Source organism: Drosophila busckii, chromosome 2L (assembly GCF_011750605.1).
Source record: "Drosophila busckii strain San Diego stock center, stock number 13000-0081.31 chromosome 2L, ASM1175060v1, whole genome shotgun sequence".
NCBI lineage: Eukaryota > Metazoa > Arthropoda > Insecta > Diptera > Drosophilidae > Drosophila > Drosophila busckii.
In genome coordinates, this window is record NC_046604.1 from 1,841,949 (window position 1) to 1,853,455 (window position 11,507).

The 11,507-nt window shown below is 37.7% G+C and overlaps 4 protein-coding genes across 4 annotated transcripts; all 4 read right to left on the bottom strand.

Moving 5' to 3' along the window:
• Positions 1–2,630: 2,630 nt before the first annotated feature.
• LOC108605130 (protein TsetseEP) lies at positions 2,631–3,188 on the bottom strand. The gene is made up of 2 exons (XM_017994697.1): positions 3,131–3,188; positions 2,631–3,064 (listed from the first exon to the last, which is right to left on the bottom strand). The coding sequence occupies exons 1-2, from the start codon at positions 3,162–3,164 to the stop codon at positions 2,730–2,732; spliced, it is 369 nt and encodes a 122-aa protein (XP_017850186.1). The 5' UTR covers positions 3,165–3,188; the 3' UTR covers positions 2,631–2,729.
• Positions 3,189–3,530: 342 nt separating this feature from the next.
• On the bottom strand, positions 3,531–4,000 carry LOC108605696 (maker407). Its single transcript, XM_017995491.2, has 2 exons — positions 3,966–4,000; positions 3,531–3,913 (listed from the first exon to the last, which is right to left on the bottom strand). The coding sequence occupies exons 1-2, from the start codon at positions 3,997–3,999 to the stop codon at positions 3,633–3,635; spliced, it is 315 nt and encodes a 104-aa protein (XP_017850980.1). The 5' UTR covers position 4,000; the 3' UTR covers positions 3,531–3,632.
• Positions 4,001–5,102: 1,102 nt separating this feature from the next.
• LOC108597951 (vegetative cell wall protein gp1) lies at positions 5,103–6,220 on the bottom strand. Its single transcript, XM_017984601.2, has 2 exons — positions 6,125–6,220; positions 5,103–6,063 (listed from the first exon to the last, which is right to left on the bottom strand). The coding sequence occupies exons 1-2, from the start codon at positions 6,159–6,161 to the stop codon at positions 5,183–5,185; spliced, it is 918 nt and encodes a 305-aa protein (XP_017840090.2). The 5' UTR covers positions 6,162–6,220; the 3' UTR covers positions 5,103–5,182.
• A 723-nt stretch (positions 6,221–6,943) lies between these two features.
• On the bottom strand, positions 6,944–8,923 carry LOC108601655. Its single transcript, XM_017989558.2, has 3 exons — positions 8,877–8,923; positions 8,402–8,823; positions 6,944–8,336 (listed from the first exon to the last, which is right to left on the bottom strand). Exons 1-3 carry the CDS (start codon positions 8,911–8,913, stop codon positions 6,963–6,965), a joined length of 1,833 nt encoding a protein of 610 aa, XP_017845047.1. The 5' UTR covers positions 8,914–8,923; the 3' UTR covers positions 6,944–6,962.
• Positions 8,924–11,507: the final 2,584 nt, after the last annotated feature.

The following is an 11,507-nucleotide window of genomic DNA, read 5'->3' on the forward strand; positions in this document are numbered from 1 at the left end:
TAATTTATAATTAATATGCAATGCACTGTGAAATACATTTAGCTAATCAATTAATTAAGTTAACAGCTTGCTCTCATAGTTATTACCAGCCACTAAGGGCTAATCAGTTAGTTAATTACTTGGCTTTGATGCGCCGTCTTGTTTGCCAGCCACGAACAAACTTGAGCATGTTTAATTGTTAAAGCTTTTGGCCAAATCGCAGGTCACGCAAGCGTAAAATGTCGATAAGACAAGCGTTCCAGCCGCATCCTTCTTCAGTTTTTATCGTGCTTGAAATTGATTTCTTTCTTTTGTTTCACTCAATTGTCGCATAGACAGCTCCCACGCCTGTCTGTCTGACAGACTGACTGTCTCTTGTGGTTTCTGATTGCTTTTCTGGCGCTATTCACGTTTTACTAATTTCACTCCATTACGTTTTGCAATATAAACTTTGCCGTAGCTATTTTTGCGGTTTTTTTTATCCGCAAACGCCCCTATTTGCTTTCAATCAATTGCAACGAAAGTGAAATTATGCTTAAAAAAAAAAGAATATGGTTGAAGAGCTTGACAATCAGTTTGATTAGCACTAATTAGGGAAAATTAGGCGCTACCCGCATATTGGTAGTAGAACAAAAAATCAACAGAGTAACATTACAACGAAGAAGACTTGAGTTCTAAATTTATATAATTTTATAAAAATTAATTCTATCAAACAGACTGCTAAAGTAAAGTTCTGTAATTTTGAAATTTAGCATTTAATATTTTTCACTGCGACTTTCGTACATTAAAGTCTAAAATGGCTAAAATAACTTTCGTTCTTAATTATGAATTTATAATTAAAATGTTTACAACAGCGAGAGCATCAAATTCAGGCAGCAATTGTTTTGCTTTAACCCTTTGCTTAACAGCTGAAATAATTATAAATTAATGCACTGGCTGTTGGCATATTTTAATGTTCTTCTGTTTTTTTTTTCTTTTTGGGGGCACATTTGTCGCCATCAAAGTTGATTGGCTGTCATTAAATGTGGCAACAATAATAATTATTGTTTGTTGTTTTTTATCGAGTGTAATTTAATTAAGTGGAGTTTTGCATTTGTTTTAATTGTGCCGCCTTTGATGTTATTTATTTTTTAGTTTCACCAATATAGTATATACTATATTTACTTTGATTTAATTTAGTACATACATGCGGTCATTTGTAGCGTAATTATTTGCAGCACTAATTGGTGGCACCGCAGCTTTGAGGCTTTTGTGGTGCAACAAATCGATTCAATTTCCCATACACGAGCGCAGTAAAATGGCAAAAAAGCCTTAAGAATTAAATAAAATTAGTTTGGAGCAACAATGAGGCGGCTTACTTGTGTGTATATTTTAAACTGGCATTTAAATTCTTTTTAATAAATTCCATGCTTTATAGTTGCCACGGCCATGCTGCTGCTTGTATTGACTGCCAATGTAACCCAGTCGGATGTTGCACCTTGGCCTATCATAGGACTTACGGTTTAGTAATAAATTAAACACATGCGACTTTGTCTGCTGCATGTTAAAGTAAAAAGCATAAACTGTTTTGATTCATAGCCAAAGCGCAGCACAAAATGTTTATATTTATTTCCCATAGTGTTTATCTCAGTCAGTCAACTCGCTTGAATTTTCATATTGAAATTGAGGCATTAGGCTTTGCCAATTTGTCAGCCATAGCCACGATGTGTTAACATGTAAATTGATATCTCAGCATTGTTGCCATTGCCTTTGCCATTGCCATTGATGGCAGCCCATACAGCTCGTTTAACGATAAGCCTGGCGACGCAGCTAAATTGTATTTTATATGCTGCTGCTAACGATGGCTCTGCCCTCAGCCTGCGAACGGATGAGCTCAGACTTAAGACCCAGACTGAGCACAGACCCAGTTACAGATACGGCTAACCAGCTACAAAGCACGCACACTGATCAATGAATTTTATGTGGTTTTATGTGGTCTATACCCCTCCATCCCCCATCTCACACAACACGCTCTTTCCCTAGCTCTTTGGCATTGTCTTGTGGTTATATTGGCAGCGTTGTTTTTGTCATCAAGCCAAGTTCATTGATAAAACTTGTTGTAGCTGTCGCTTCCTCTTTGTAAGTGATTTTTTACTTCAGCAGTTTCTATGCAGAGCGTTGCTGTTGTTGTTTTTTTTCTTCTCTTTTTTATATAAATCCGGTCGGTCGGTCAGACAGCCAGACAGTCGGTGTGAATGTCATGAGACTGACATGCCCCAGAAAATTGTAAAAAGGAAGTAGACGCAGCTAGTAGCAAAATTATTAAGCAACAATTTTGTAGCAGAAGTTCTAAGCAGTCATATCTGAAATCAAATTTAATTATGGCTATCTATAGTGTTGCATAATTTGCATTAAATGACATAAGTCAGCACTTATTTAGTTTAAAAATCTGCATAAAGTGTTATTTGTTTTCATTTGCTAACAAAGCTTTCAACCAAAAATAAGACATCAGTGAATTTTATCTCATTTTTATTTCATTTGTTGGTGCTGGCAGCTATAAAAAATAAATATTTAAATTAAATTAAATAAACGTTGATTGTTCTGCAGCTAAAGGATAAAACTCAAGGCAATAGCAAAAGCATAAAATAACAAAATAAAATAAACAAACGGCATTTTTTTTAAGCAATTTATTAACTGCGCTTGCCATCTGGTCTATGAACTACACATACACACACGCATATGAATCCAACTCTCAGAGCAGAGTTGCGGGCTCATGCTGATTGCGGATCAGCACTTGGGTTTGGTCCTATAGGCCAAGGAGCTACAGGATCTGCTGAAGGAGCGGGCTCAGCTAATGCAACAGGAGCGGGCTCTGCGTTTGGTTCTGCCAAGGCCAAAGGAGCGGGCTCTGCTATTGGAGCGGGCTCAGCAATTGGAGCGGGCTCAGCTATTGGAGCGGCCTCAGCTTTTGGAGAGGGCTCAGCTATTGGCTCAGCAGATGCTACAGGAGCTGGCTCCGCATTGGGGCTTGGGTTCGGGTTCGGGTTTGGCTCCGGCTCTGCCACGGGATGGGCATTGGCAATGTGCAACAACGCAAAGGTTGAAACTAAAATAATAATAGAGACTTTTTTTTAGTTTATTTAGAGTAATTTTTGTAAGGATTGTGGCCTACCAGTTGCAATGATGAATGCAGCAAGAAATTTCATGTTACTTCAACTAACGTCTGGGCAATAATTGCAGCTGCTTTTATAGGGAGCCAATGGGCAATAATTAACTATGGCAATAATCAATTAACATTTATGCAAATTGCCAATTATGTACAGTCAATGATTGGACTGAGAATAATTTAATGTAGAGTACAGTATTAAAAATTATTTATGCAAATTAAGTGTTGCTTGCAGTTTTGTAGATAAACAAATTGGCAAAAGCTTTTGCCATAGATTTTCATGCAGTTTATTAACTGAAAATTATACAAAATCTTTTTTAACTGCGCCTAAAAAGTTGCACTCAAATGATTTGCCCTTTTATTCTTTACACAATTTATTTAAAACAATTTAATTTATTTTTGACATTTTATTGACTGCCTTTGCATACAAATTATAATCATTACATAAGTCTATGCCTTAGTCTGTGTGTGTGTGTGTGTGCATTTATTTTTCAATAGTGTTGCTACTTTATGTTGACATTGGATCCACTGGAGCATCAGGCACCAAGTCATCAAGATTTCCAAATGCTTCTCGGCCAGCAACTGGTATGAGTGGAGCATCTAGCTCTGGATTTATATTTTCTGCCTGAAGATCTGACGGCAGCTCCGCTTTCAGTGTTATGGCTGTAGCCTCATCTCGTGCATCCATTGGTGGCTCTGCATCCAGTTTGACTAGCAACAGTGGTTTTGCTTCAAGTTCAGGGATCGGCATAGCTTTGACGCTTTGCAGCAGCAGCGCAAGTGTTGCAACTATGGATATGGAAATGATGTCTAAAGCTAAAAATATACTTTTAAACTTTACCAATAGCAATTAGCAATATTTGAAGAAATTTCATGTTCCACAGACTGAACTATGAGCAGCACTTGCAGTTACATTTATAGAACTATGCGTACGTTGTGGCAATAATCAATTAGCATTTAAGCAAAAGCTATAAAAAGGCAGCAGCACATTGAGATAAGAGCAACTAACAATTTATTTCAACATTTCGTACTCATTGCTTTATCAATAGCCCAAAAATTTTTTACATATACTTGTACATTATTTATGAAAGCTTTTTGCTTGAGCTTATGGTGCTGCCTCTACTAAATCAATGGGTGCAGGTTGACCCCAATACATTCCTGGCAATGCATTGCTATAGACGCACTGCAGCATTGCAACTTGGAAAAGAAATGCGCAATAATTATTTAGTACTGCAGTTGTTTAGTTAAAATAGCTTACCACTTGCAATAAAGCAGGCCGAAAGAAGTTCAAAATACACAGTTAGAATGACAAACTGTCGCACTATCGGGCCATAAATATAGTGCCAGCCATGAAGCGAAAATATTCAAATTAAATTAAATTAACGTTGATTGTTCTGCAGTGCTGCAAGTGCAATAAAAAGCAGTTTGGACATAAAGGATAAAACTCAAGGCTGAGTGAGTGCGACGAATAAAATTACAGTAGTCAGCAATTTGATATAATAAAAATTATGCTGACAACAACAACTAAAGTAACACATGAATGTATTTTTTTACATTTTTATTTCACTTGCTGCTCGTCACATTTCATATATCGTCTGATATTCTAAAGGGCTTTCGATGCGTTACCGCAGTGGCCCAGGGCTCGTTCCCCTCTAGTGGAGTAGCAAATGTTTTAGTTGCATCATTGGAGCATTGATAAAGCAACGCAACTGTATAAAATGTTTTAGCTTAGCTTTGATTATTAATAAATTTTGCAATGTGCTCTTACCCAAGCTACCCAGGAACCAAGACGTTAGCTTCATATTCAGACCGTTGAAGTGCAACAAATGCTCAGTAGCTGCTCAGCATGTACTTTATATGCAATTTGTTCTGTCATTTTGTAATGGAACTTCTATGTAATTAAAATCGATTTGTCATAAATATTTTATTGCAACTCTTTTGGTTGCGGTGCAAGAATAAAGATTTAAACGATAGGGGGTACTGCTCTTGATTGTATTTATTATGATTAGCACATAATTTAGCATGTTAGCATTGCTTGTGTACTTGCACAACACTTAATTACCATAAATCCAATGGTGATAGTCTCGGACGATTGATAGAAACTGGCACGTGGTATGCTACTTGGGGAATATAGTATGGTGGTCTAATAATTGGTGGCCTATATAATGGTATTCTTTGGTAGTTTGCATAGGCATCTGCCAGTGGCTGCTTCGGGGCTCCAGATTTAAATAAATCGGCGAAGGGGGCCTCAGTTGCATCAGACCAAAATAAATTCGGAGCATCTGAAGCTGGTGCATCAGAGGCTGGTGCATCAGAGGCTGGGGCATCAGAGGCTGGGGCATCAGATGCTGGTGCATCAGAAGCTGGTGCATCGGAAGCTGGTGCATCGGAAGCTGGTGCATCGGAAGAAGCTGGTGCATCGGAGGCTGGTGCATCGGAAGCTGGTGCATCGGAAGCTGGTTCATCAGAAGCTGGCGCATCAGAAGCTGGCGCATCAGAAGCTAAAAAGATTTGATCGTACCTTAGGGTACTGTCCTCAATTTTCAGCTTACGGGGCAATGGGGTTCTAACTGCAGGGTTAGGGGTGGGATAAGGATTAGGTGCAAGTCGGAAAGGGTATGGACGAGGTCGTGGAAGAAGAATACGACTAGGATTAGGAATAGCGCGTGGAATAAAAAGTGGATGAGGAATAGCAATAGGTCTATTAAGTGGAAGAGGTATGATGACAGGCTTGGTGAGTCCGCCTAGCCGATTTCCGTAAACATAAGCTGCTAGTCCTCCATTTTCAAATCGTAATTGGAACTGGGTTTGGCAATCTAAGCAAATGGAACCCAAGTTGCTGCCCCGTATATTAAGTGTGGTATTGCCATTGGTTTCATCATTATCTCTACGGTATTGCTGATCGTCACCATAGATCGCATGCGGTAATACAGCCAAGCCTGTTATGAGAATAACAATTAGAGTTTAGAAAGGGTCTTACAGCTCTTTGCTTGTACTTACTGCAAACCAAGAGGAGGCAAGTCGACAGGTTGACCATTCTGTTTGAGTGTTTGCTCAGAACTACCCTAAGCTAAATCTTTAGCTTGACTTGTCTACTCGGCAGTCTATGTCCCAAGCTGGATAAGTTGTCACGGCTATAGGGCATGCCTATTAAGATGGCTTACATAATATTAAGGAAGTAATCTAAAACAAAGAAATTGCATTTGTTTCGGCTTCTTGCATAAGTCTCAATAATATTGTTAAATACGCTTGAACTATTATAACATGAGCGTTAGGTTACTAAGCGATTTGTTTAGGGTAAAGTCGAAAGGTTAAAGGTATGCATGTTTATTTTTATTGACTTGAAGAAAGTATTATTTTATTTAAAAGATACTTTTTAAAAAAATTTGAATTTGTTGCAAGCATCTTATGCAAATTGTGCCAAAGTTATCGCCCAGAATATTCAGAATTGTATGATAGTCTCCAGTTGCATTGTTCCGCTGATTTGTTTGTATATTATAAAAAGCTGCAGCATTAGCCAGGCAAGCACCTATAAATAATTGGGTTTAGTTAGTAGTAGCTTAATTAAAGATGAACATGCTTACAGCAAAGCAAGAACACCAAGCAGTTTATTATCAACATATTGAAGCTGAGTGGACGATCTTTAGCTGTCTATAACTAGATTCGATTTCAAAACTTTGATTTCGAAGAAAGCAAATGCAGCTGGCTTTGCTCACAGCAGATGTTTGTTACTAATTAAATTAGTCTCAGGTAAAAAATAAAACGACATTTTTGTTAGTTACGAAATTTTATCATATTTTATTAAACATATATGTTAATTCGTTGAACATTTACAATGTTAAGGACAATCAATACAATGGGTTACTTTCGCTGCTGAAGTAGTCGAAATAAGTTCTGGTGTTGTTACGCTTGCTGTCGTAGGATTTACTTCAAGTGTTGTAGTTGCTGTTGGCGGGTCCAGTTTTTTCGGAGCTGTAGTTGGGGGAATTGGTGCAGGAGTTGGAGTTGGAGCAACTGCTGGTGGTTGTACAACTAAAAGCAATTTCGAGTTTTTAAATAGTTCACAGATACTGCATGTTTCATTTTTCTGTATGACAATCGCTTTTGGGTTAAGTAGGTCCTTCAAAATTTCAACCACGTCCTCTTTTGGCTTGTGAGTTTGCATAATTCTTGACAATAATTCGCGCAGTGTATTTTTGTCTCGTATAGTGAAAACTATTTCCTTTAATGTAACGCCTAGTTCCAACTTTGATTTCTTTGGGTCATTGATTAGATCCAAAATGCTTTGAAAATCATATCTCGGCTTGATATCGAAGCCTAATCCGTCCATTACCTTATATAACTCGTCTTTTATTTTATTGGGCTGGTTTATTTTTTCCAACAAATCATGCAGACCTGGTGGCGGCAGAATCAGTGGCTGCGCTATATTTGGCTTATTGAGTAAAGCAATAGATCCTAACTGGGGGCTCGGGCCAAGCTTAGTATTAAGTAAGCGCTCCAAGACATCGCGTAGATCAGTATCCAGTTCAGGCTCACGTTTTGGTCTTGAGGGGAGTGTAGGCTTACCATCATTAAGCAAATTATCCAGCATGTCGCGTGTATCATCGCTCAGCTCATCATTGTTATCATTTTTTTGCTTTTTCGCTTCTAGTAATCCTTGCAGTATATCGTGTAATTCATTTTTGGGTTTAGCTGGTGCTAGCAAGTCGCGTAGACTGGGCTGTTTTTTCTGTTTCAGTATCTCCAGAATTTCTTCCACTTCATTTTTTGGTGTTAGACTGGGTTGTTTTTTCTGTTTCAGAATGTCCAGAATTTCGTCCACTTCATTTTTTGGTGTTAGGCTGGGTTGTTTTTTCTGTTTCAGAATGTCCAGAATTTCGTCCACTTCATTTTTTGGTGTTAGACTGGGTTGTTTTTTCTGGTTGAGAATATCCAGAATCTCGTCCATTCCATTTTTTGGTTTTTCAGAGCTATGCATTATTTCGATGATAGTGTGTATGTCTTTTTTAAGAACATCCGCAACCATGTTTTGACTACCATCTGCAGGTTTCATGGAATTCAAAATATTATCCAACAATTGTAGTTCAGCCTCTTTATTTACACCCAATCGATCGGAACGATCAACACCGCTTTGTAATAATATTTTAGCCAAATTCGCATTTCCATTCAATGATGGATGTTGAGCATTGTTGAGCATCAACATGTCTAGCAACTGTAAATTATTAGCTTTCTGATAGGATTATTACCGTTATGTATGTTAAAATATTTTAGACTTGCCTTTAACTTTTCGTCAGTTGTTGCCTGACCCAAAAATCCATTATGATTTATTATATGTTCCCGTAGATCATGCTGATCATGTTGACCCTTGTTGTTGATATTATGATCCAAAACTTCGGGCATGAATAAACTGCCAGGAACAGTTTGAGTTTGACTTTGATATTGTGTAAGCTTGTAATTGATTCGCTGTGAATTGTCCGATTGGGGTGATCTAGATCTGAGATCTATATCGTTAGGTCCAGACCTGAGATCTATATCGTTAGGTCCAGATCTGAGATCTATATCCAAGTTGTCAGATTGGGGTGTAGGAGGTGGCAGGTCTTGTTGTTGTTGCTCAAAATTATTATTTTCATTCTTTTTATCAAGTGGCATAACATCATTTTGAGAAGCAATATAGTCCGGCATTAGCAGCAAGCCAATGACTTGTGGAAATTAAATGTTAAGTTATGTCCAAAATGCAATTTGTGCAACTTACCAAGCGCTAAAAACTTAATTCTGCTTAGAGCTCTCATACTGTTTGGATATAACATTGCACTAAGTGCAAACGAAGCGCTTCAATTCAATTGTAGAATATTTATACAAACTAAGACTAATGCGGTTAGCTTGGCTCTAATAGAGTTCCACATCAAGTGCTTAAATATAAGAGTCATGTGTCTAATAATATTAAAATAATTCTATATATGTACCACATAGTTTAGGCAGAATCAAAAGCTAAACGGAAGTATTGCTGCTTGAATTTCGAAAGCTAACAAACGAATTTTCCCAACAGGTTCTCTCCCGAACGAACGGTTCATTGCTTGATTTTATGGCCATCCAAGCATAATTTAGCCATTAATGTGGCACTAATGTGGCTTTGATTTGTGTGTACGATGCGCCTAGAATTCAAAAATAACGCCTGCTGCATATAAAGTTCGACTTCAAAGACAACTAGTTATTTAGTAAATAATATTGCTGCCAAGCAGCAGGTGGCTATAAAGAAATGCATCTGCAATCGATGCCATAGATTCGATTTCAAGACAGTTAAACTCCATTCCATGTAACTGCATGTGTTGTAATCAAATTACAAGATTGGCTTACAATTGAAAATCAAATGCATATTAACATAATTACAAGCCACTCAGTTTATATTCAAATTATGGTCGTTTTCTATTTAAAATGTAATTAAATGAAAAGTGAGTCGAGCCAGTGCTTTGCAACACTTACTAAGTGTCTATAATAGAAGCTGCTGCTGCTGCTATTACAAACAGAAATTCAGTTGAGTTTCATTTTGATTTTCCCAACAATATTTCAAGCTTACATTACAAGTATTTCGACACATGTGCTGCCTCGCTTACCTGTGTCAAAAGCCTATTTCTTTATGTTTGCTGCGCCATTAGCCACACACCGCAGTCAAATTGGCATTTAATGTTGATTTATTAGCTGCAATCCATAAGATACAATTTCTGATGTCGCGTGTGTGTGCTTCAAATGTAATTGAAAATTGAAAGTTAATGCGCCATGGTGTGAAGTCTGTTGCATTAAATGAAAGTGAAACTTGTGCAACAATTTGCTATTGGCCAAGAGTTCAGCTCAGCGCTGTTCTTGGCCAGCACGCGTGGCCGTCATCCCAAACGTTTGCGCACAATAAATCACTCGACTTTAATATATCATCTTAATTATGCGAGCGCAGACAGATTAAATTTGAGCACAAAAGAAGCTGCAAAATGAATATATGCATGCATAGCTAAATTTAACAAGCAGCTTTTCGCTGAAACAAAATTTAATTTCAAAGAATGCGTTTGATGGTTTTAAGTAGCGCAGCAGACACTTCAAACAAAAGCAGAAAAATTAAAAATATTTGCTAGTCTTGGAATATTGAAATTTAAGACGCTTTAATTAAGTTTTATTCTGTTATATATAACCTTCAGTGAATAATAGCTGCTATTATAAATAAAATTGGCTGTCATTTATTGTTTATGAGACTTTTGTCTTTATTCAAAGCTGTGCTAAATCTGCAAAGATCGCTCAGCGATCGTTTTGTTTAAACTAAATTCGCACATAAAAGCCAATGAATTAATTGAATTTAAAACAGTTTACAGCTGACCCTAAATATTCATGGGAATGAGTTGAGTCTTGCGCTTATGAGCTGTTAATAATTTTAAATTTAAAGCAAACATTTGCATGCTAACGTATCTCGAATTAATTTACACACTCTTAGCTTAAGGTCAGCTTTAATCGTTCAGCTCTGGGAATCGCTAGCGTTGAAAGAATGCAATCTTATTAATATCAAAAATGACATGCGAATTATTGCTTGGATTCCAACTAATTCTATTGTGTTGTGCCACAGACAGAAGAAGAACAGAGGCGAGTTGTATATGAAGGTCATAACGCAGTGAGCTCATCCAGGTTGGCTACTCTTTCAAAGCTTTACGCTTGACCTGCCTAACAGGCTTAACTCATGTTGATGACGACGGATGTGCCCAAGACTAAGAGAACGAGCCTGTTGCTGTCGAGGACACCTGTTTTCAGTTCAAGCTTCACAGCTGCTGTTTGTGGGGCTCAGCTGCTCAAGTTTATTTATACTTGTTACCAATATTTTTTTTTACATTTTTTTTGGCACTGCTGCGGCTTAATGGCTTTTGAGTCCGCTCGTGGCACTTGCCACTTGAGCTGAGCAGTCTGCCGCAATCGGAAGTTCATGTTTATGATACGCTTAGCAACGTCCTGGGCGTTGGAGCAATCAGCTGCCAGCCAGTCAGACTTTTGAACTTACAGTTGCAACTAAATTGTTGTCGTTTAGTTTAGCTAAATGATACAATCTATACAATTTCCTTTATTATGCAACATTCTTTCTAAATGCTAAATTATAATTTCTCACTTGAGCGTTGGTGCCCCCAAGTGGCAAGCACATCGATTAGAATGGCCATAAATTCAAGTCAATTCATTCTTTGTGGCCATAAGTAGCTCTAACAAGGCAGCACTTAGCCTCGCCAGTCAAATGAATTACGCAAGACGCCTTAAGATACAATTGTGTGTATCTCTGTAAGAAAAAAAAGTGGAAAACTTGATGGATAGCATCCAATTGCATTCTCTCTCTGCTCTGCTCTGTTTTTGTTTCGCTTTTTCT

Bases quoted from the DNA above. Each gene is read 5' to 3' on its own strand.
- LOC108605130 (XM_017994697.1), bottom strand. From the start codon at position 3,164: ATGAAATTTCTTGCTGCATTCATCATTGCAACTG. The intron at 3,065-3,130 runs GTAGGCCACAAT...TTATTATTTTAG, and splicing joins TGCATTCATCATTGCAACTG to TTTCAACCTTTGCGTTGTTG.
- LOC108605696 (XM_017995491.2), bottom strand. From the start codon at position 3,999: ATGAAATTTCTTCAAATATTGCTAATTGCTATTG. The intron at 3,914-3,965 runs GTAAAGTTTAAA...CCATATCCATAG, and splicing joins AATATTGCTAATTGCTATTG to TTGCAACACTTGCGCTGCTG.
- LOC108597951 (XM_017984601.2), bottom strand. From the start codon at position 6,161: ATGGTCAACCTGTCGACTTGCCTCCTCTTGGTTTGCA. The intron at 6,064-6,124 runs GTAAGTACAAGC...TTCTCATAACAG, and splicing joins TTGCCTCCTCTTGGTTTGCA to GCTTGGCTGTATTACCGCAT.
- LOC108601655 (XM_017989558.2), bottom strand. From the start codon at position 8,913: ATGAGAGCTCTAAGCAGAATTAAGTTTTTAGCGCTTG. The intron at 8,824-8,876 runs GTAAGTTGCACA...AATTTCCACAAG, and splicing joins AATTAAGTTTTTAGCGCTTG to TCATTGGCTTGCTGCTAATG. The intron at 8,337-8,401 runs GCAAGTCTAAAA...AATAATTTACAG, and splicing joins CAACTGACGAAAAGTTAAAG to TTGCTAGACATGTTGATGCT.